General features: G+C 42.2%; 1 protein-coding gene across 3 annotated transcripts in view; it reads left to right on the top strand.

Moving 5' to 3' along the window:
• Window positions 1-281: 281 nt before the first annotated feature.
• Window positions 282-22,341, top strand: part of SLC38A4 (solute carrier family 38 member 4) — a 38,597-nt gene continuing 16,537 nt past the window's right edge. Inside the window, exons 1-6 of one of the 3 annotated variants that reach the window (XM_081211684.1) lie at window positions 282-421; window positions 18,377-18,613; window positions 19,188-19,278; window positions 19,370-19,485; window positions 21,352-21,425; window positions 22,107-22,199. In XM_081211684.1, coding sequence (XP_081067810.1) covers window positions 18,495-18,613; window positions 19,188-19,278; window positions 19,370-19,485; window positions 21,352-21,425; window positions 22,107-22,199 — 493 coding nt within the window. In that variant the 5' untranslated portion in view covers window positions 282-421; window positions 18,377-18,494. Of the gene's footprint in view, window positions 422-9,514; window positions 9,546-16,704; window positions 16,863-18,376; window positions 18,614-19,187; window positions 19,279-19,369; window positions 19,486-21,351; window positions 21,426-22,106; window positions 22,200-22,341 lie in introns of those variants that run through there. The other 2 variants (XM_081211685.1, XM_081211683.1) reach the window with 2 other exon arrangements.

Here is a 22,341-nt window from a genome sequence, read left to right on the forward strand (position 1 = left end):
TTGAGGGGTGAAGCCCGCAATCCGGAGACAAGTGACGAGCCGGGAACAAAACAACAGCCAAAGCGCACTGCTCCGTCTGTATGCATTCAGGCGATGTGTTGCGCATTCGCCCTCCAGAGCTGCCAAACAAGTCTCCACCTGGGAGAGGATGCTTTTTTGTTGACATCTCAGGTTGCCCGCTCGCTGCCATTGGTGGGTGGTTTTTTCCCCCCTGGAAGGGAGGGAGGGGTCCGCCTGCAAGCAGAGACTGGGGATGCTGCCCCCTGTCACATGATGGAAATTTCCACTCTTTCCGAAAGAGAGGAAAGGGAAGAAAGGCGAGGGAGAGGGTCTGTGGCCACACTTTCTTTGCGCCTCTTCTGAGCAACAACATCCTCATGTCCCAAGTGCCTCTACCTAAAAGAATTCGCCAGCATTCAAGGTGAGTAACTCACTGGAGATTTAACTCTCTTCCTCAACGAAATACTAAGCGGCTTTAAAGCCCCCCATGAGATGCTCTATTTTTATTTCCAAGGAATTACAGGCGAGACGGCACAGCCAGATAATAGACGTTACCGATCTACAGGTATCTTTCTGTGTCCCCCGCAGGGAGGCTGCTGGGCGGCTGCAGCTTGGAAACGAGTGTCTCTCTCTCTCGGAATCCCGGGTTGGCTTTTCCCATTTCAAACCATCCCGCGTCGTTGGCAGGGTGGCCGCAGCTGCGTGTGTGTGTGCGCGCGTGTGGACTGCCAACCACGTCTGATCGAGGCTCTCGCGATCAGAGAAGGTGGCGGGGGGGGTGAGAAGAAGGGGCTTCCAACTGATAGGCAGAGCCCTTGTGGGTGCCTATGTTTCTCAGGCGCGTCGCTCCCCGCCACGAGAGGAGCGGGCGTTCAGACGTAATCGGTTCCGTGTCAACCCTTGAGCTGACGATTGCGCGAGCTAAGGAGAGAGGCGCGGCAAGTCGGTGTGGCAAGGAAATAGGGTCAGGGCAGTAGCGTAGCGTGGGGGGGTGCAGGGGGCGGCCGCAACATCTGGGGGGGGGGCGCTCGCACTCGCTGCTCTCTGCCCCTACTAAAATCCACGGGTTAGGGGGCGCAAATTACTTGCCTTGCCCCGGGTGCTGACAACCCACGCTACGCCACTGGGTCAGGGTGCTGGAGAGACGGGGTGCCAGGGACCCATCTCAGTGGGTGGAGACGGAATGGATATTGATGATCCAAAGTATATGGGGAAGCGTAAGGCAAAGTTTAGTTTCGGCCAGACGCTGCAGTGCGATTTAACCAAATACTGGGGGACAGGAAGGCGAGGATTGCTGCAGCCTGGGCTTGCAGGATGACCCCCCCAAAAAAGCTCCGATTGTCCTTTATTCAGTAAGAAAGGCGCTCAAAAGCAGCAGCAGTTTACTTTGGCAACCAAGCGCAGCCGCAGCTGCCCAGGCTATATACTGTATGCGTTTCCCTCGTCTCCCTCCCTGGTCGTGACTCCCGCGAAGCTTGGCTCCCCCGCCCGTCCGCCTTCCCTCGGCGGCTTGACCACGGAGCACGATGCCCCCGACGGCGGAGAGGAGGAGCCTCGCACGGGAAGGTCTCTTGCGCACGCGCTCCTCTCCCAGCAAGCGGGGAGCCCCCTGCGCCTCGCCGCCCGCTTCCTTTGTCTCCGCCCGCGAGACGCTCGCCGCTCGGGGGCCGAGCTCCGTCTGGGCGCGTGGAGCGCGCGGCGGGGAAGCCGCTTTGCGGGCGCGCGCGGCCTCCTCTTGGTCGAGGGGAGCGCCGCTTTGCTCCCTCCAAACGGCCCGGGGCAAGCTGAGTTGCGCTAGGAGGCTTCTCCCTCGAGGGGGCGCTGCAGAGCAACAGGCGCCATTTGGACACGCATGGACAGAGGGCCTCGGCTAGGGTTGGATGTGCTGCATATCAGCTCCCTCTTTGCCTTCAGGCCCCGAGGGGGACAGGCGTCAGGATTCCCAGAGAGATCTGGCTGGCCATTGGGATAGCAGAATTCTGCGGGAGATGGGCCTCTTATGTTCTGACATGTGTGGCTTCGCAAGCAGGTAGCCCCAGTTTTCATTTGAGTGGAAGGAATAGTGCTGGCCAACTAGCTAAGCTTTCCTGGGTAAGAATTGCCCAGCTAGCAGCCTGGGTGTCTTTTCCCTGGGCACCTGAAGGAGAAGGAGGAGTGGAATTGGTGATCATGTGAAAGGTCCTATTATCCCCCACCAGCGATCTGAAGTAGGGACTTGAGCTTGTCTAGCAAGCAGGTGTGTTTGGGCATTTCCACATATACCCCTGTCCGTGGCTCTGACTTTGCATCAGTTCTGTCATAAACTTGTCCTGCAAGTTCTAACCACCGCTGTGAGGTGGCCTTGTTAGATAGGGCCAGTGGAAATGGCAACAAAAATAGCGCTGCTCCTGCGAAACTGAAACAAAATGTTGCATTGCTCCTGCAAAAGCGGAAACAAAATGTTGCACTGCTCTTGCAAAAGCGGAAGCAAAGTGTTGCACTGCCCCCACAAAACAAATAAATGTTTCTCCTTTTAAATGTTCTAGCCACCAAGCCATGTTTTTCCCCCAGAACACCCCTTTCACCACCACTCAACAGACTCTCAGTATTTCCTGGCAACCGTACTTTACATGATCAGTTACAGATAGGTAGCCGTGTTGGTCTGCCATAGTCAAAATAAAAAAAATCCTTCCAGTAGCACCTTAAAGACCAACTAAGTTAGTTCTTGGTATGAGCTTTCGTGTGCATGCACACTTCTTCAGATACACTTCTGAAGAAGTGTGCATGCACACAAAAGCTCATACCAAGAACTAACTTAGTTGGTCTTTAAGGTGCTACTGGAAGGAATTTTTTTATTTTTACATGATCAGTTCTCGCTGGGCTGTTTTGAGGGGGGTCAAGAAGTCGTCTCCCATTCCAATCCCACCCCCGTTTTGTTTTTAACTTTTGCAAATTAATTGATGTCTTCAGGAAGACTTCAATGCAATCCTATGCATGCCCTAATGGTGCTGTACCACTACTATGAAAACCATAGTAGCCCATATGTGCATTGAAGGCCTTCAAAAATCCATCCCAAAATACCGTACTCAAATGCTCTTCCAGTTTACTGCTACTTATTCTATCAGTCCATCCTGTCTGAAGGGAATTCTTCCTGATTTGCAGTACTAAATTAAATGTCAAGTAAATGCATAAATAGGGATGGACAAATACGTCTATTAGTTTCTATTAGTTTCTCATTTTTCCATTCTTAAATTCAGTTTTCCACATTTCCAAGCAATATGCCTTTAAAAAAAAGAATCCTCACAAAAATTCAGCAATTTTTTGTACAATTTTCTCCTAATATATTTTTTATGCAGTTTCAACTAATACACATTTTTGCAATCAGTTTTCCCCAGTATAATGCATTTTTATGTAATTGTCATGAATATATGCCTTTTTATTCACACTTGCCCCTAATATATGCATTCGTTGGAGAATGAATAATTTGGAGAAGGGCTAATTTCAAAGGATAGCTGTGTTCACATTTTGGTTTGAGTAGTGCAACTTAGGTAGTTTCTTGTTAAAAGTGCAAATAAAATGGAATGTCTCCCCTGTCCCTATGCATGTATAAGGGCATTTTTCTGCTTTGGAGTAAACCTTTACAGAAAAAGGAAACCATTGAGAAAATAACTGGTTCCAGAAGACGAAGAGAGATAAGAAGACAAGTTTGAGCCGCAGGATCACTGGAAAGAAACCGAGCCTATTTTTCTGTGTCATTTTTATCTATTTAGTCTGATAGACATAGTTGAAGGAACATTTTCAGGTGTGGTATTGCTATACAAAAGCACAGGTCTTAGCTGAGGAACTAAAATGACAGCAGGCTATATTTTGTTGCATTATGTGTGTATATGTGTGTGTTATATACAGTGTCAGTGCCGGGCTCTTTTGCACCCTATGCAAGGCTAACTGCTTGCCTCCCTGCAAAAAAAAAATTATTATTATTTTAATGCTAACTTCAGTTTTCAAAAACATGTCTTGTAAAAATGATAAACTTCCTCAAAATATAAAAGAAAAGCAAAACATTACCAGAAACTTTATAACTAATCGGTATAAAATTGTCCCTCAAAGATCAGTTTTTGCACCACTCTGAGACTTGCGCCCTAGGCAATGGCCTAAGGATAGCACGGGCCCTGGTGATCTCTAAAATATGGAAATGATAGTGATCTTTCAAACAGTCGTCTATGTTTCTTCCAAAAGGTCCTCTGTTTCTTAGAAGCAGCATGGCAGCTATGTGATGTGGAGGTTGCTATGGTGAACCCACAGCCTTTATTTAATGCTGTACCAAAGTAAACAGCCACGCCATCGCAGCCATCTCTGTTAGTGCTGTTATTCAGTAAGCCTGTCCGCACCACCGTCACTGGTTGCCTCCCTCCCACCTCTTGTTTTGATCTGGAAGTTGTCTTCTGGGGAGGTCCAAGCAAAAGAAGAAGAAGAAAGCAGTAGTTGAAAACAGAATCAACACTTTTTAACACAGCCATTATTTTTATAGGTGTTTTAGATATACTTCAGCTTAATAGATGCCACTTTGCCCACTACTGCTGCAGGGTGACCTTTGTTGTTTACAAGGTTTGCTCAATATCTCATGCCCCTTCAAATAAAGTAGGCTAGGAATATAGTTTGATCTGGTTATATACATTTTTTTAATGTCGGGTCCACACTTTCTGTTGCTCCCCCAATATGCTGACAATTCACCTGACATAAGTGGTAGTGCTCAAGTTATTGGGGGTTGATGGGGAGGAAGAGAATGTAATTAAATTCACAAGCCTCACTTCCTCCTCCTCCAGTGCTGGCCAACTCACAAGCCCTCCCCTTCCCCAAAATAGTGCCTAAGCAGGCCACTATGAGGGGAGGCAGGTTGCCTCTCCGCTATAATGTGTGGTGGGTGAACACTTCCCTCCCCTGTGAGAGGATATTCCCAGATATTCTGCCCATTAATTAGCAGGAGGAACTGAACGTTGGGGGTGGAGACGCTGCTTCAGGTATACCTGAACGGTCAAGGCCATTTAGGGTTTTAAAGGTCAGCACCAACACTTTGATTTATGCTTGGAATCGTACTGGGAACCAATGTAGGAAACACAGGCCCTGTCTTCCCCACAAGTGTAACCATAGGAAGGGACATCAAAACATATGAAGAGCACTGCATGGTCAGGCCAAGGGCCTGTTATAGTTCAGCATTCTTTCCCACCATGGCTAACCATGTGCCTATGGGAAGCCTGAAAGCAAGAGTTAAGTGCATCAGCACTCTCCCATCTGTGATTTTCAGCACCTGGTTGGAAGAAGAAGATAAACTGCAGTCGTTTTAATGGATACATACTTGTTAACCCATAATACTGCTTATAAATTTGGATATATTGGGCCACTATGGGTATGTTTTGTACCTGTGGACTGGCTACCTAGTGCATATACGTAGAAATGTCTCCTGTGCATTTATGACAAACTTAAAGTCCAGAGCTATATAGAAACTTGAATCTTAAGTGCTCTAAGCCCCATTTGCTTCAAAGGCTCTGGCACAGTGAGCCACTTTGAGAAGTCGGCTGTGTGCTATTATGCATTACTGTGACAGTTAATGTGTACTTTCAATAACTATTTAGGCTCTAGAGAACAGTCATAGATTAAATTACATTTTTAGAAAGGGAGATCTTTATTAGAAATTTATTTTATTCATTTTTGGCTATGTGAGAGATGGGACATTTTTAGCCAATCCAGTGATATTTCTGAGGATTTGTTTTTCTTTTCTGTGAACAAGAGTAAGAGCTGCATATGTTACGTAAGTCTTAACAAAGTATTCTTTTCTATATTACCAATAAACATTATTACCAATAAACATTCCCATGTGGGCTGACATGGGAATAGGCTATGGAGATATATCTAAATCTATCCCTGCTTTGTTCTGGAAAATCTGAATGGATGGAGCATGTTGTTTGTTCCAAGTGACTATATGGAAAGCTGTTGAAGACTGCGGAGCAAGCCATTCTTTCTCAGCAGTCAGTAATGATGAGCGGAATAGAAGGGAGAGGGGTAAGAGGAAGAGAGATATTCAGGTAACTCAGGTTTCCCTGATGAAGTCACTTACACAGTCATTGTATGGTGGAACTGGGTCATATGAAGGTTCCCAGTACACAGTGAGTGCAGTTTTTGGAAAGTCACAGAAAACTACCATAGTGGATTTTTGTCACACCTCATATCACTCCTAAGACAGGCAGCTAGGCATGTGTCTGGTACTCCTATACAGTCAGAAAAATGCAGAAATCCAGATTCTATAACCTAGTCTAATTTACCTAGGTAGGAATCTACCAGTATTCTAGGTAATATTCACTCAACCACACTCACTGCTTCACAGGCACCTGACGTGAGGCTATGTCCGCATGTAGTATCAACCAAGGTTCTTTTATCACTAAGGAATCATGCTACATTTATACAGGCACAAGCAAAAGTAATTTTTGTATTATGATAGGATTTTTGGAAAAGCGACTTCTAAAAATAGTAATATGTATTCTTAAAAATTGCACTGCCTATTTTGTTTTCCATTTTCTTAGTGAAATTTAAGGTTTTCTCACACTTTTTTTTTTAAGCTTAGCAAGTAAACCCCACCACATGTCACTGTTTGGTACTTATCTTCAAAAAGCATTGTCTAGGATAAATGGTTGACATACACCCGTTAATGATTAGCTGTGTTGATTCATAAAATAAATGCATACTCTGTCCTGGGAATTTCATTGTGAAACTGATGGAAGAAGAGAGAAGAATCTTGAGTCCAACACAGGGAACCCCAGAATATAATCAAATAATGTACCACACAGGGACTCAGTCACGCATTTGTTCAACTGACAGTGTGCACGTCTGTTCAGAAGTAAGTCCCATTGAATTTAATGGGACTTAGTACTCTCAAGCAAGCGTACATAGGTCTTCAGTCCAAATTGTGCTTTATCATGTAACTGCAAGCACATTCTTAATAAGATGCTGATTTTAAATAATAGATGAGTATGAACATAATTTGCATTGCATTACAATCCATAAATGAGTCGGACCATGCTATGATTTGTTCATATTTGTTAGCAAATATGAGTTTAATGGAATAATCTTTTAATAAATGCATTTTAGACACAATGACACTTGCCTTCAATAGATCATTTAATAAAGCATTTAGAAAAGTCACCATGCAAATTAGCTTATACCCTCTGGTGGCTAAAGAGTGTACAGTGCTAGTCCTGAGGGTATTTAATCCACAAGAAAAGCAACTATCCTTTCAGTTTTAGCAATCTGTTCTGATGCAAAACAGGGATGAGAAAGCTCCCAGCACAACTGCCAACCTGCCCATCAACAGAAGGGTACACTGAGTCTGCTACCAAAATAAAACCATCTGCAAATATCAGAGAACAGATTTTGAAGGAGGCCCATTCATATGTAGCCATGAGAACTGGCTATATCCAAGACCATGAAATGTAACTGTTCCAGCCTAAAGAGTCTAACCTCCACATTAACATAGCAAATGCCACTCACAACATACATTCTTTTTTCCATATTGTGACAACGATGTGGAAGAGCTACCTGGTCCAGAAACTCTTCCATGCTATTGTCACTTTCTTGCTTTCCTATCTCAACTCCTGCCACTTGGAATGAGAAACACATGCCATGTGTGATATTCCTATCACATTTCAAATTAGACACATGCAGCCCATCCACAGTCTCGATATACAGAAATCTTTCCCTTTCCTCACAAGCCCATGGCTTCTCTGTCACAAGCGTTTTAGAAATACCGTAATTTAAAGTAGGAATCCTAGGGAATAAAACAATACCTGAAAAATAAAATAAAATAATGAGTGGAAAGTGTATCCAACACACTAGTTTTAAAGCAAAATGTAACTCACCATGGATTACTTCTTGCTATTGATAAAAAGATCTGTGAAGACTTTTTTTGATAGGCAGGCTAAACACACACACACACTGGTGTATCATCATATTTAAATAGTGCCTCTGAGAAAGGATTCAGGAACAAATATGTACCAAAGCACTGGGCAGCCGTACTTGTGGAGTTCAAGCTAAGCAAACATCTGTTGCAAAGTCTCATAATGGGCTTGTTTTCTTAGATTTCCCCCCTCCCCAAGGGGGTCATGGACACAACCTTGCAAATTGTGTTTTTGAGATTTACGAAACTGCAAATCAGCATTAGCACAAAATTACACCATTGTGTCATAAACGCAGTGCAAGGACTTTCTGATACAGGAAAATGCATTTGCTACCGAAAGATCCTTGCTCATTTTTCTACTTCTTTTTTTGCATAGGTCGTTTGAGCAGGGCACCCATTTCATGATGATCCATTGCTACATGACCACAAAAAACTAATAATACAATTCAAAGACATCGGGCCTCTTTTTATTATAATTTTTCTTTGAAAAAACAAGCAAACATTGTCCTGTCAAAATATGGAAAACTTGCTTAACAATAGTTGCAAGGGTGCATTTTCATGGACATTTCTCCCACATGATCATTGCAAATATTCTTGTGGCTTGGATGGTAGCTACAGGAAGCACACCTGCATCTTAACTATCTGGCTCCATCCTCTTTCCCCACCCTACAAATGTTTGCCAAAGCTGTGGTGGTGGGTGGAGGGGAAGTAAATATCGTGCGGCAGAAATAATGGATGGAGTACAGAGGGGCATGAGAAGGGTAGTAGGAGAGACAGGATTAGAACCCTCCTCCTTTTTTTAAAACAAAAATCCCCACTTTTTCTGTAAAAAAATAATGGGCTATTGTACAAGCTCCTATATGCCTGGCACATTCTGCTAAGCGTAACCAATAGAATTATTTTAGCCAAAAGGTTTTCTTAGTAGATTGAAGGCAAACATCATTAAGAAGAGTGCAACCTTGCCAAATTCAGGCTTCTCTCTAATCTGCCGTGTATTGCATAACACAAGGAGGGTATTGCTTTACAGAGCTTACATCACTTTTGAACTGGTCGCTTTCTCCCCTCTCTGCTGATGACCAAAAGCAAAGCCTCTGGTCCTTTATCGTTTATCATGCACCTCTGGACTGACCTCGGCCGAAAAGGTTGTCCCCAGGGTTTTCTCACTGCGGTTCTCTTCGCCCAGCATATTGTCGGGCGGGTGCTGTTTGCCCTCTGCATAGTATTGATCAGGCCTTGGCGCATACAGCCTGGAGGAACATGGGTTCAAGTCGCTGCTGCCCAGCCATGAACTCTTTGGATGAGTCACAGACTTGTTATCAGCAACTGATCTCTTGGCAAAGGGCTGGAACTTTTTACTGGCTCGATCACATTAGTCAGCACGGGAATTAAGCATTAACTTTTCCCCATCCAGGTCTTCATCTTCTTTCAAAATGCCGTGTCATATGCTCAAGAATCAAGCTGCGATGTTTCGCATGTAGGGCGAGGGGGCTGGGATTGGGAGGTGGGGTGGGGTGGGGTGGAGGGGCGGGTGCCGTGAACTAATAGCTCAAACACTTTGTGTCCTAGAAGTAGTTTCTCCCCATCCCACAAATGAACCATCTGCTTGAGGAGTTGAGGAGTGGTAAGAGTTGTGTCGATTGTAGGTTCAGGGGTGGAGGTGGCACTTAGGACAAGATGCCCTCAGTGGGGATCCCTTCTTCTCACTGCCATCACAACTGCCAAAGGGAAAGGCAACTCAGGAAAGGCTCCCCCTTTGCCTGCTTGTCACTTCTGAATAAAGACAGGCAATTTTTATGCCTGCTTTTCTGCAGTCAAATGATTCCTGCACAGCATCCATAACGATGTTAGCTATCCCGCCATTGGGCACTATGTGATGTCAGAAATGCCCTTTTCGCTGATGGCATGCCAGTTTTAGAATATCTTTCCCTTTAAAATAGGGACTTGGTGCCTAATCTTTTTCTCACTTCAGTGCCCAGTGAAAACCTATCTGTTTGCAGAGGAATTTGCCGAGGATATCAGTTTTAATTAGTTATTCTCTGCATTTGGACGATTTTGGTTTTAATTAGACTTGTCTTATCTGCTTTTGTAATGAAGTGGGTTTCTCACGGTGATAGTTTCATTTAAACAAGATGTAATCATATTGAGCTTGTTTATAATGAAGGGCAGGTTAGAGATATTCTAAATAAATGTATAAATATAATAACAAATCTACAGAAAAGGTCGGCGTATTGGATAGAATGAGATGATAGAATCAGAAACCAACATTATTCTAAACTTACGTGGAATAATGGCTGGCACCAGTTTTTTTAAGTGAGGAAAAGCCACAAAATGAAGCATGTTTGTTGAGTGTAAAAAATATTCTTTTGCTAGTGGTGCACTTAGGTAATTTTAGACTCTGGGCTTAACAATGTTATAGGAGGTGCTTTTTAAAAAGATGGTAATGTGTGTTATTTCAGTGTGGAGAGTGAGTCTTGTTATTTTGAGGGGTGCACCGGCTCATTCTGCTGAGTTGGGTTCTACATATCCATCCCAATGTTCTGTCCTGGTGGCATTACTAGATATATCCTTGAACTTTTTTTTGTATGTGTACTTTGTGAAGTTTGCTTTTCAGTAAAATCATAGGTAAACTTGCGAAAATGACAGGGTGAAAATTTGGTTTCTTTCTGTTGTGCCACATTCCAAAGGAAATTGCTTTGTTATGTTTTTCATCTTCAAATCATTGTAAGGCTAATGGACAACAATTTTGGCATCTCTCAGTTTTTAATTTTTCCAGTCTTGTTCCACATTTCCACAACAGTTCACAAATTGCTTTTTTTCTGAAATCCTCATGAAAATTCATCATCAGCGTTTTAGTGTGAATATCTTCTAATAGTCAAATTTTCATGAAATGCAGCTTAATGTATTGCATTTTTTATGTTGTCTTCACTATATATACATTTTTGGGTACGTTTTACCCCAGCAAATACATTTCTTGTCTGGAGAACTGCATTTCAAAATTAGGAGAATTGCCAATTTTGAAGAAGAGCTGTGTTTCTGTTTGCATATTGTTTCTGAAAGTGCGAATTAAATAGGTTTGCCTTCAAATGAGAACCCAGCTGAAGTGACTCAGGATAATGTATCTGGCAGAAGCCTTAACTTGTCAAATGCTAGATGTTGACCAAACTGCACTTCCCTTCTCATTCTGTGAATACTTACATGGCTTCCCTAGAGCCCTTTCCCTTCTCCCAAGGCAGGCATTTCCCCGAGGACACTTTTTCACAGCTGGTGAAGTGTTGAGTCTTCGCTGCTGGTACACAGAAGGAGCTTGTCTAAGGTAGATCGATACCCTTGAGGGAATAGAGTTTCAAGAGTAGAGTGTGATGTGTGACCGGCTTTAATGCAGACCCACCTAATCCATATTTTCCTCTTTGGAATCAAATGCACATTTGGGGTGGAGAATATATTTCTACCTATAAATTTGTTTTTAATGTTGCACTGTGTCCAGCTACATGATTTCCCAATGGACAGTCAGAAATTGGACTGACGCAAAATGGCTACCTTACCTGATATTTCTAAATTGACAGATTGTTCCTAAATCTGTAATCATCACTGGTTTTCCATGGAACCGGGATGGCACTGATGACAGATTAAAATTAGAATTAATAAGAACAGAAATTAGAATGAATGCTGGTATGCGGGTAGAGGACTACCATAACTATTGATATATCCTGGGTTTTGGTTATATCGTGGTTGGATTCAAAGGTGCTTGGCTTGTTGCAAAGTGTTGTGCAAGAGTTGCGCCCCATTCCCATTGATTTCCCCCCTTGCCCTGCAGCCCTTTCCACCCATCCCTCATAGTTCATTCTAGAGAGTCTCCTGGTTCTCAGAGTACAACTTCTCAGATGTAAGTCCCATTGACTTCAGTGGAACTGACTCCCAGGTGATTGTATATACTCTACACTGTATAGCATTAAAACCTCAAAATCAGACTTTCAGAGGTAGTTGGGAGAAGCCCTGGAATAGGACAGCTTCATTGCACAAGAACAAGGTGGCTTGTGCTTCTCCGGCCCTGACGTATTACTATCTGGAAGTAGATAACAGAGGTTTGTTTTTGAGGTACTTTTTAAAAAATAAGAGAAACCCAAACCTCGAATACTCATATTTCCTGTGCAATATGGAATTAAGACAATAACTGTGGTTGTGCTTGGATCAATAAAATGATCCAATTCAGCATTCTATTTTCTGAGTTTGAGTATCCACAGGGAGGTTTACGTGTAAGGTATGAGAACAATATCAATACCAGATGCTAATGCAAAACCTCTGGGAATCAGGTATACTGCCACTGATCATGGAAGTTCACAACTTACTTATTACCATGATTGACTTATCACTCTTATAGTAATATTTCTTCCATTGACGTGTTAATTAGTGGCTTCTTGCAGCAAGGAATGTCATCGCTGATTCTGCATTGTGTGAAAAAGTACCTCACTCTGTTGCTTTTGCTTCTCAAACTCTTTGAAAACCTCAGCAGAGCATCTTTGTATTTGAGGCAAGGAGCAAGATAAAAACAAGAGTAGCTGTTGACCTCTTGTAGTCTTGCTTTAGTCTACAGAAATTGTAATATCAAGAAAAAAATACCTTAGAATTCTTGTGCCGCTTCTTTGAAAGTACAGATGAGTGAAATAGGCAGTCCACAGTTGCAAAAATCTATGTCAGACCTTCTGCAGATGTGCATTTTGTACAACTTCCAAGTCCAAAAAGCAAATAGCTCCAGTAACAGTGGTGTTTGACCTGAACGTGCACCAGGATTTTTTTTATCTTTTTCCTCTTTTTTTTTAAAAAAGAGCTGACGCAAGTAGGACAAATGGAGGTGTTGAGTTATCTTCATTGATGATTGGTTTATCTGATACACTCCCATTTGCTTTTAAATCGTTGTCTAGCTCTAGAAGGTCTTAAATGAGAAAACTCTGAAAGACAGGTGCCATTTTTAAATTAATAAGTTATATCTTGGTGTGGAAACGAGAAAGAAAGAAAGAAAGAAAGAAAGAAAGAAAGAAAGAAAGAAAGAAAGAAAGAAAGAAAGAAAGAAAGGTATTTTTTGCAAGATTCATTATGCTTTTAAGTAAGGGGGTCTTAAAATGAATATGAAATTAACAGCTCATATTTAAATAGAAAAGGGTTACAAAATATTCAGTAGCAGATTTCATATGGTTATTTTTTACTGCCAAATGTTCCTCAACAGTTGGAATTGACTCTGCATGTGTGTGTGTGTGTGTGTGTGTGTGTGTGTGTGTGTGTGTGTGTAGAAATTCCATACAATCTTTGATTCTAAATTCTGAGATAATTTAGCTATCATTGGCTAGATTCGATTTATGTAGCTAATTATTACATTCATAATTGACCAAAGAAAAGGGAAGGTTTTAATATTGCTCATCTTATCATGGAGGTCACGGAGCTTTTCATCTTCAAAAATGTTAATGCTTTATTTCCCAGAAGGGAGTGCCTTTGTGGCTCTCAATGAAATCTTGTCTGCAGTGCGATTGGCAAATTAATGCAAGTAATAGCGAGTTAAATTCCCATCAATCTAGAAATTGAAAATGATTAGGTCCAATTCATTTGCTTCTCTGTTTCCTTGTGTTTTCTTCATGGAGCACAAGACAGTATACAGAAGTTTCCTGGGTGGTCTCCCATTCAGTTGCTGATCAGACCAGAACCAGCTTAGTTTCTACAAAATTGCTGTCTTCAGGCGATACCTCAAACCAATGGAATTCAGTTCCATGGAAGTCCATACCTGTAGAAACATGCAAGATTTACAACCTGCAAACATGGACGTTATCAAATCTGTGGCTTGATAATTAGGTATGCTCTTCAGAAAATGGGGCCCAACTCTTCATTGTGCTTAAAGGAATGTAATATTTCTGTGGATGTGGTTTCCACTAGGGCTGGCCCACCCATAAGGCAAGGTGAGGCATCCGACTCAGGTGGCAGGTTCCATAGAGCCAGCAGATTTTGCCTGCAAGGAATGCATCACCCACTGCTGCTGTTGCTGCTGCTGCCGCCATGGTAGCAGTGACAGTTCCAGCATTAGAGACTGGGTCTGCTCTCCCTTCTGCAGCGCTCCCTCATGCCACCTCTTGGCAAATAGGAGGCACTGCTGGTCACCTCCCAACCTTGTTTCCAATGTAGATCTTTATTCCCCACTTGCTCCTGATGTGCCTCTTCACTGGTGGGGAGAGCACCATTTTGCGGTTTTGCCTGGATACCACTGACAGCTTGCAGAACCCATGGCCAGGGGCAGATTTTGGTAATCTTTGATAATATGGCACCCTGAGTGAGGCTAAAATTTTGTGGGGGGGCATGCGTTTTCTCAGTTATGGATCTTTTCAACTTTGCACCCCATTGGCTCGGCTTCCTGTGTAGGGGAACGTCAAGGCTCCAGGAAAGCTATTCCTCCCCCCGGTTGCAGCAAGAGCAGAGGAAACAAAGTAGAGTCCTTTTTAATGAGTTTTATTCAATCCTAATATAAGAGACAAAAAAATGCAACAAGCCTTAACAACGGCATTGCTCCAAACTGGGCTCCTCCTCCCTCCTTCCTAGCAACAGCATCTTCCCTTACGGTGGCCACTTGTGATCAAATGTCTTTGAGTCCTTTGTTCCTGTACTCTTAACAAACACCACGTTCTGGGAGAAGGGGGGTCAGAAATACTCTTCAGTGACAACGTGTCATATGGCTGCCCTGTCCTGCCGTACCCCCCCCCCCTTCTTCTAACACTTCCCAACTTTTTTGTTGGGAGTCTCTGTGACTTTCCTCAAACCCCTCAAAGCTCTGCTGTATATCAAAGCTGTCTCCCTCTTCTTCTGCAACATCAGGAGAAAGGGGGGTTGGTTTCCACCATTCCTCCTCCTCCATCTTGCCCTCTTGAGTCCAATCCCTGATAGGGAACTGCTTGAATCCAGTGCTGCCATGGCTCCAGATAACTCCTAGATTATGCAGTTTCAGGATATGCCTACATAATCCTTCCACCTCCTTTGAAACCAGATGGGACCCACACACCTAGGAAGCTCCCATAAGCAAATCATTGCTTCGTGTTGATGCCTCTGTGCTCCATTGGCAGAAATATCTGCAGTACTGGGTGAAATATACAGCTCGCATTGATGGTACACAAACATAAATAATGTTATACCCCATTTGAACAGCTTCAGAGTTTGCACACACCAGCAAGGATTGTGGAGTTGTTAAGGTTTACTCAGGCTTTCCTTGAATCTGTTTACACAGCTAGAGCATCCCAGGCAACTGTACAGCCTGTCCTATTCATGCTTAATGAAATGTAAGTCTCTATTTAATAGTGATGACATCTAAGTGAGGATTTTTATGACTGTATCCTTATTGCACTATTCCAGGGGTCAGCAAACTTTTTCAGCAGGGGGCCGATCCACTGTCCCTCAGACATTGTGGGGGGCCGGACTATATTTTGGAGGGGGAAAATATGAACGAATTCCTGTGCCCCACAAATAACCCAGAGATGCATTTTAAATAATAGGACACATTCTACCCATGTAAAAACACGCTGATTCCCGGACCGTCCGTGGGCCAGATTTATAAGGCGATTGGGCTGGATCCGGCCCCCGGGCCTTAGTTTGCCTACCCGTGCACTATTCTCTAATCAGAAGGAAAGCCCATATAGATCAATAGGACTTGCTCCCACATCAATGAGTATAGGATTACTACCTTAGTCACATTCTTTGTTCACCATCTTGGGTCAATCTCAGGTCACCATGTGCCTGCTATGAGTTTTGAACTCTGATGGTCTTGGTTACACTGTCAGGGTCACCTCTCCTGTGATGGAGAGAGAATAGGCAAGTGACTGTGTTCTAAAGAGGCATTTTACTTTATTTGAACTCAGTTTAGTTTGATTCTGCAAGCGAATCCAAGATAGAAGCAATTTAAGCGTTTCTCAGGTTAAAATAACACACTATAGGAAACAAGTCCTCCGTTTCAATGTTGGACTAAAACAATATTGGCCTGAATCCAGCTTTAATTTTATTCAGCTAGTTGCAGAGACAACCACATATGGGATGCACAACTTGCATCCACATTGCAGAATGCACCCAGAAAATTCAGTATGCCCCAGATGAGCATTGGGATATGGATCCACATCCAAGCGTGCATTGATTTGCAAGTAAATCGGATGTGCACAACGAAGACTGTGCAAAACGGAGACTGTGCAAGGATCTGCCTTGCTAGATTGTAGTGATCATTTTGTAAACCAGGTTTCAGCTAAACTGGAAAAACAAAAAAAAGACATTATAAATGCCTTATAACATTGTGACACCAGATGGTGCAGTAGAGCTGAAATTGAAACTTCATGAAATGTTCCATTGTGAACTTTAAAACAGGTTTTTCCCCAGAGCATTTTAGAGTGTTTTTTAATAGCTATGTAGATGCAGGCCCAAAGCTATAGCAAAAAGGGGGGGGGGAGTTGAATAAATACTAATTGTCTGTTATATATTACCCTAAATCTTTCTCTTGAATAATGTCAGTAAAAAAGAATTTAGCTATTTTTCCTCTGGAAGATTAATAATTTTTGTGGTTGCTTGGATTTGGGAACTTTTTAGCTAGTTTTTCTTTATGTGATTTTAAACTTTCTTTCAGGTGGCATTTTACTTTCAAATATGCTACTGTCCTTTTAAGTTCAGATACAGATTTTGAATATGCATTGGGTCATAATGCAATGTCATTCTGCTGGCCAGAGGACAAAATAGCTTGCCAGAGGACAAAGTAACATGGCAAAGACAACATAATTTTGTGTTGCTCTAACTGGAGTTCCTTGTATCTCAGCAATCAGTCCTCTGAAATGTTAGCCTAGTTTTCTCTGACCTAATGCCAGATTAGGTGATCACTTTCACACGGGGACTGGAGTGATCACACAGAAAGCCATATGCAGTTTGCCTGTCTCTGGTAGGAAACTATATCAAACAGCATGGTGTTCTTTCCTTATTGTTTTCTTTAAAAATGATACTGCATATTTTAAATAACAGGCTTTGCTATCTGCTTTTCAATCTGAAGTCTTTAACTTCAAGCCACTGGGTGGGTACTGGAAAATATGCTTATGTTCTCTGCACATCAACTCTTCAGTGTTTTCATGCTATAAATAAATATATGACAGGACGTTTGTTGGGAACGGTATGTTTACACTCAACAAAATGGTGACAGTTTTCTCGTTGTCGAGTGACTGATATTCCATGTTGAAAAAATATGAAATTCTTATTAAATTTGGGGCTAAAGAAATTACAACTGCTTGTGCTGCTGAGATTTCTCATAACATTCAGTTCTGCAACACTTTGAATGCCATTTTGAATGCTAAAATACCATATATGTGGGGCTTTCAAGTTTATGGGACTTAATTTTGCTGGAACACTATATCCAATTAATGTGTTATACTGGCAGATATAGAGTTGAAGTGTTGATAGTTTCTTGGGGAACAACTATGTGATTCTGTTTCCTTGCCTGTGGTTATTCTCAGCAATAACCATGATTGTAAGTAGTTGAATATTTCTTAAGCCATTGAAAAATGTGCTGTTCAAATATTCTATAGGAATTAGAGTTTAGCATGTATCTGTGCATTTGGATCAGGAATGTAAACTGCTATCAATGTCAATTAATTACAAATGCTAATCAAAATGACCATGCCTGTAATAGATAGATAAAGACATAGATATTAAAGAAGAAACAGATAAGAATATATTATTTCGTCAAATAGACGATGGAAAGTTTTGTGCAGACATCTTGAGTTGATGAATTTGTGGGTGGTTTTGGTATAGCAGTTTTATTGCAATTGTGGTGTTGATAAAATGGGGAGGAAAGGGAATCAGGTGTCCCACCTTGAGCTCATTTGAGGAAAGGTGGGAAGGTAAATGATGATGGTGCCCTTCAGTCAAGTGCTACAATCCTATTTAATACAGGGCTTCACATGGAGCTGCTGGGCATGTGGGTTCCCCATTCACATCAATGAAAGGAACTGACATGTGCAGGCAAAAATAATGTTTGATCTTGTCTGCCTACGTCAGTCGCTACATCAGGGCAGCTATACTGCATCTCTTTCAGATGGATGATGACTTGTGTGACTTATCATTCATATTATTTCCTCTTTTTTGCTCACATGAGTTCTTATTTTTTGTGAGCTTCCTTGACCCAGTTTTTAGAGGAAAGGCTTGCTTAAATAAATAAATAAATGTGACATATTAATGATAATAATAATGCTGAAGAAAGCTCCTTGATTATTAAGGTATAATTCTTCCTTACATCGTTTTGAAAATAAACTCTGGATAGAATTTTAATTTACTCAGAATTTTCCCAGAGGGGAAAGGTAGTTTTTTAAAAAAACAAAATGAACATAACCCCGAGTGATGCTCCCACACATTTTACCCAATTTGAGGAAATTTTTAATGAAGTCTTTGGTTTTCTGTTTATAGAACGGAGTGTTCTGAGAGTCAACATATTGCGAAGGCGGAAGCTTTAAAGCAGAAGGTACAGTTCTGTTGACACTGAAGACGCCTCGGGGTTGTGTACTCGAAATCGCTGACAGCTCAAATGGATCGCATGGAACTGCGAAAAGTCAACACAGACCTTGACGAGGAGAGCAACAGCGGCGATAGCACTGAAGACACCTATACCGATATGGGAGATCCAGAAAAGGCCACTATTAGCAGGTACAATTAATTGCCAGAATGAGAAGGTAAAAAAGGCAAGCCTACCCACTCGGTTGTTACTTGAGGAACACACATTTCTAAGTGGGTCACATATCACAAAATTTAATGATAATGTACACTGTTCTGCTTAGTATACTTGCATTTAATGAGTTAAGCAAGGCATCCGTCTACATTTTTGTAGGAGTTTTGCATGTCTAGATGGGCTTTCCTAAACAAAACTGCTTCTAGCAGGTGCCAGAAATAGTGTGGTGAAGGCACCTGTCTGATGTCAATTGGCAAGGAGTTCCAAAGTTGTAGGCGCAGCCATAATAAAAGAATGATTTCATACAAGGGGAAAATGAGTATCTTGTGGCACTCGTACCAGTGCCAGTTCTGCATTGCAGTTACTGTAATATCGTTGAGATTTCTAAATCTTATTGGAAGATGCTTTGCGGAGAAGCTTTCTCAAAAAGTGGGGTATACATTTATTAAATAAAGCAATACCGGTGTAAAACCGAAGCCTGAATGTTAAAGTGCAAAGACATTTATTTCTTCTTTCCTTGCTTATTTGTTCGTTTCTTTGTTTTGTTTTTAGTCACTTTGTTGGTGATGATGCTGAAAGTCAGAAGTTCCTTACCAACGGCTTTCTGGGCAAAAAGAAATTGGAAAATTATACAGATGAATATGTAAGTCCCTTAGTCACAGTTGAGTTGCAGCGGTTTCCTTGCAGATGCACAACATAACTAATGCCACATTTTCCTTGTTCTATTCCAACAGAATCCAGGAGATATTTCATTTGGAATGTCATCATTTAACCTGAGCAATGCCATCATGGGCAGTGGAATCTTGGGGTTGTCCTATGCCATGGCCAACACTGGAATCATACTTTTTGTGTAGGTATCCACAATGTGGTTTGGGGGGGATGGGACAATCTTAGTTGGAGCTATGATATCCTGAAATAAGAAATTATTTGTGTGTGTGTGTGTGTGTGTATAATGAGTTGGGTCTAGACTTAGTCATGTTCAGAGCAGACCTACTTTTGTTGCAATAATGCAAGGACGTTGGGGAAGCATTGCAGAACAACAAATACATCCACCACTAATGCACAATTAGTGGGTCAGGGATGCAGGTGGCGCTGTGGTCTAAACCACTGAGCCTCTTGGGCTTGCCGATCAGAAGGTCGGTGGTTCGAATCCACACGATGGGGTGAGCACCCGTTGCTCTGTCCCAGCTTCGGCCAACCTAGCAGTTTGAAAGCACGCCAGTGCAAGTAGATAAATAGGTACCCTTGCGGCAGGAAGGTAAACAGTGTTTCCATACGCTCTGGTTTCCATCACAGTTGCACCAGAAGCGGTTTAGTCATGCTGGCCACATGACCTGGAAAGCTGTCTGTGGACAAACGCCGGCTCCCTTGGGCTGAAAGTGAGATGAGCGCCACAACCCCTTAGTCGCCTTTGACTGGACTTAACCATCCAGGGGTCCTTTACCTTTACCTTTTTTTTAGACCTACTTTTGTTGCAATAATGCAATAACATTGGGGAAGCATTGCAGAACCACAAATCACATCCACCACTAATACACTATTAGTGGGTCAATGACACGTTGCAGAATACAGCTGTCAAAAAACAGGGGGGGGGAGTCTGGAAGGGCACACACGCTGTAGCACAATCCAGTACTGTTATCAGTGCTGTGGTCACATTCAAGACAGTGTCTCTCTCACTCAGGATCCCATATCACACTTTGAGACTTGCCTTTACTCCAAAAATCTATCTAATGCATTTATTATTGGTCAACTATCCTGCTTATAACTTGGCTATATTAATTTATATTTGAGGGGGGGAATCCATCTCTCTCTCTGTGTTCCATGACATAGCAGCAACATTGCGATTCCAACTGGGACAAATATGCCAAAGGAATAAATAACTCACCTAATTTGTATTTGTGGAATCAAATTGATACTACCCCTACTGTGGAGACTGGAAGAGAATGCTCTCTGTCCATATGGCACTAAATCTGAAACTCTGTGAATAGAAATATGTCTATAGACACGCTGCCCCCTAACATCTGACCGTGCCAAATGCTAACTGTGATGGCATGTAGCTGACATACACTATCCATATAGCATATGTTTTGACAGGCAACAGCAGATGCTGCTGAGGGACTTTCAAACTATATAGCTAGACCTATCAGTCTGGGAGACATCTTATTACAAAGCTTTCCAGATCAGCAAATGATTTTATTCCTTAAAACCTGTGTTGTGATACTTTCTAATTTGGAGAAAGGCTGAATGAAAAGTTTAGATCGTCGTCTTGCATTATTTAAAAAGAAAAGAAGGAACACTTTTGGTGTTCTTAAAAAAAATAGAGACCTGAGGGAAGCACATTGTAGCATTGATAAAAGACACAAAATATAAAGCTTTTAAATATATTTGCTCTATTCGGCAATCTGTGGGTCAAACTGCAAGCTATGTTAAATATATTTTAGCATTTAATATGCCATAGTTTTAAGCATGTTTTATTCTGTGTTGGATTTAGACTAGATAAGATATATAAAAAAACTCTTAGAATACACTGCGGAATGTTGTCTTTGTAGGCCTTTGAACCTTATAGCCAATGTCCTTCAAAATGAAAGTTCTTTCCCCTTTACTGAACTTAAAATAGCACACCTGAATTGATGTCTCTACAAAGGAATGGATAACTTATCTGTGTAGTTCATTTTATCCTTGCTCATGGATTTATAACTTCTGTTCTTACTTACAGAATCCTGCTGCTCAGTGTAGCCATAATGTCTCTCTATTCGGTTCACCTGTTGCTGAAGACATCCAAAGAAGGAGGTATGCCATTTATTAGCTAGGTGGCGGGAGAGTCATTTGATGAGACCACATCCCAACCAGGCAGACAAAAAATCAAGTTTAACTTGTGCACTGTTTGTCACACTAAAGACAGAAATAGCAAAGAACAATGACCCAGATCTCCTCAGGAACAATGACAGTGTTGTCACAAGCCCATATTATGGCGGCCAGCTTTTATGCCCCACTGCCTGACTGGACATGGAACCAGCCAATACCCGATCAGTCAGTGAGGCACAGCCCTCCAGTGGGGCCTCTGATTGGCCCATTTGATTTTCACTTTTTGGAGGGCAGTTCCACACTTTGGCCCAGCCGGCCAGGAAAATTCCCAAATGGCCAGCCAAAACTCATGTGCTCTGGCAGCCAGGGATAGTGGCTGAATGTGAGGGGCCACAATTGCTGCCCACCCAGGAAAGAAATAAGTGGCCATTATAGGCACAAACTAGAATTAATCGGCCTTAATTTCCATTGATATCGGGGGGGGGGGTCGAGAGAAACAATCACATACTTAGACAATGGACATGGAAATAGCTTTCCGGTGACTGCCCCTTCGCCCCACTATTATGCATGGTTACCCTCTGAATTTGCTTCCTTCAGAGAGTTGTGCGAAACCCAATCAATGAAAAGATATTTGAAGTAACACATTTTCTTTCCTGTTGCTCCTAGGTTCACTAATATACGAAAAATTAGGCGAAAAGGCATTTGGATGGCCTGGAAAAATGAGTGCTTTTGTTTCTCTTACAATGCAGAACATTGGAGGTGAGTGGGAAATGTCTTTTTAATGAGAGGGTTTAAAATGAAAGTAATTTTCTTATAATAAAGAAATGGGGTGGGGATGTCTGCTGTTGGTGCTACAGCAGCCCTTAGTGCTGCACCATAGAAATAAACTCTTAATTATGGT

This window comes from Podarcis bocagei (assembly GCF_964188305.1).
Source record: "Podarcis bocagei genome assembly, chromosome: 10".
Lineage (NCBI taxonomy): Eukaryota > Metazoa > Chordata > Lepidosauria > Squamata > Lacertidae > Podarcis > Podarcis bocagei.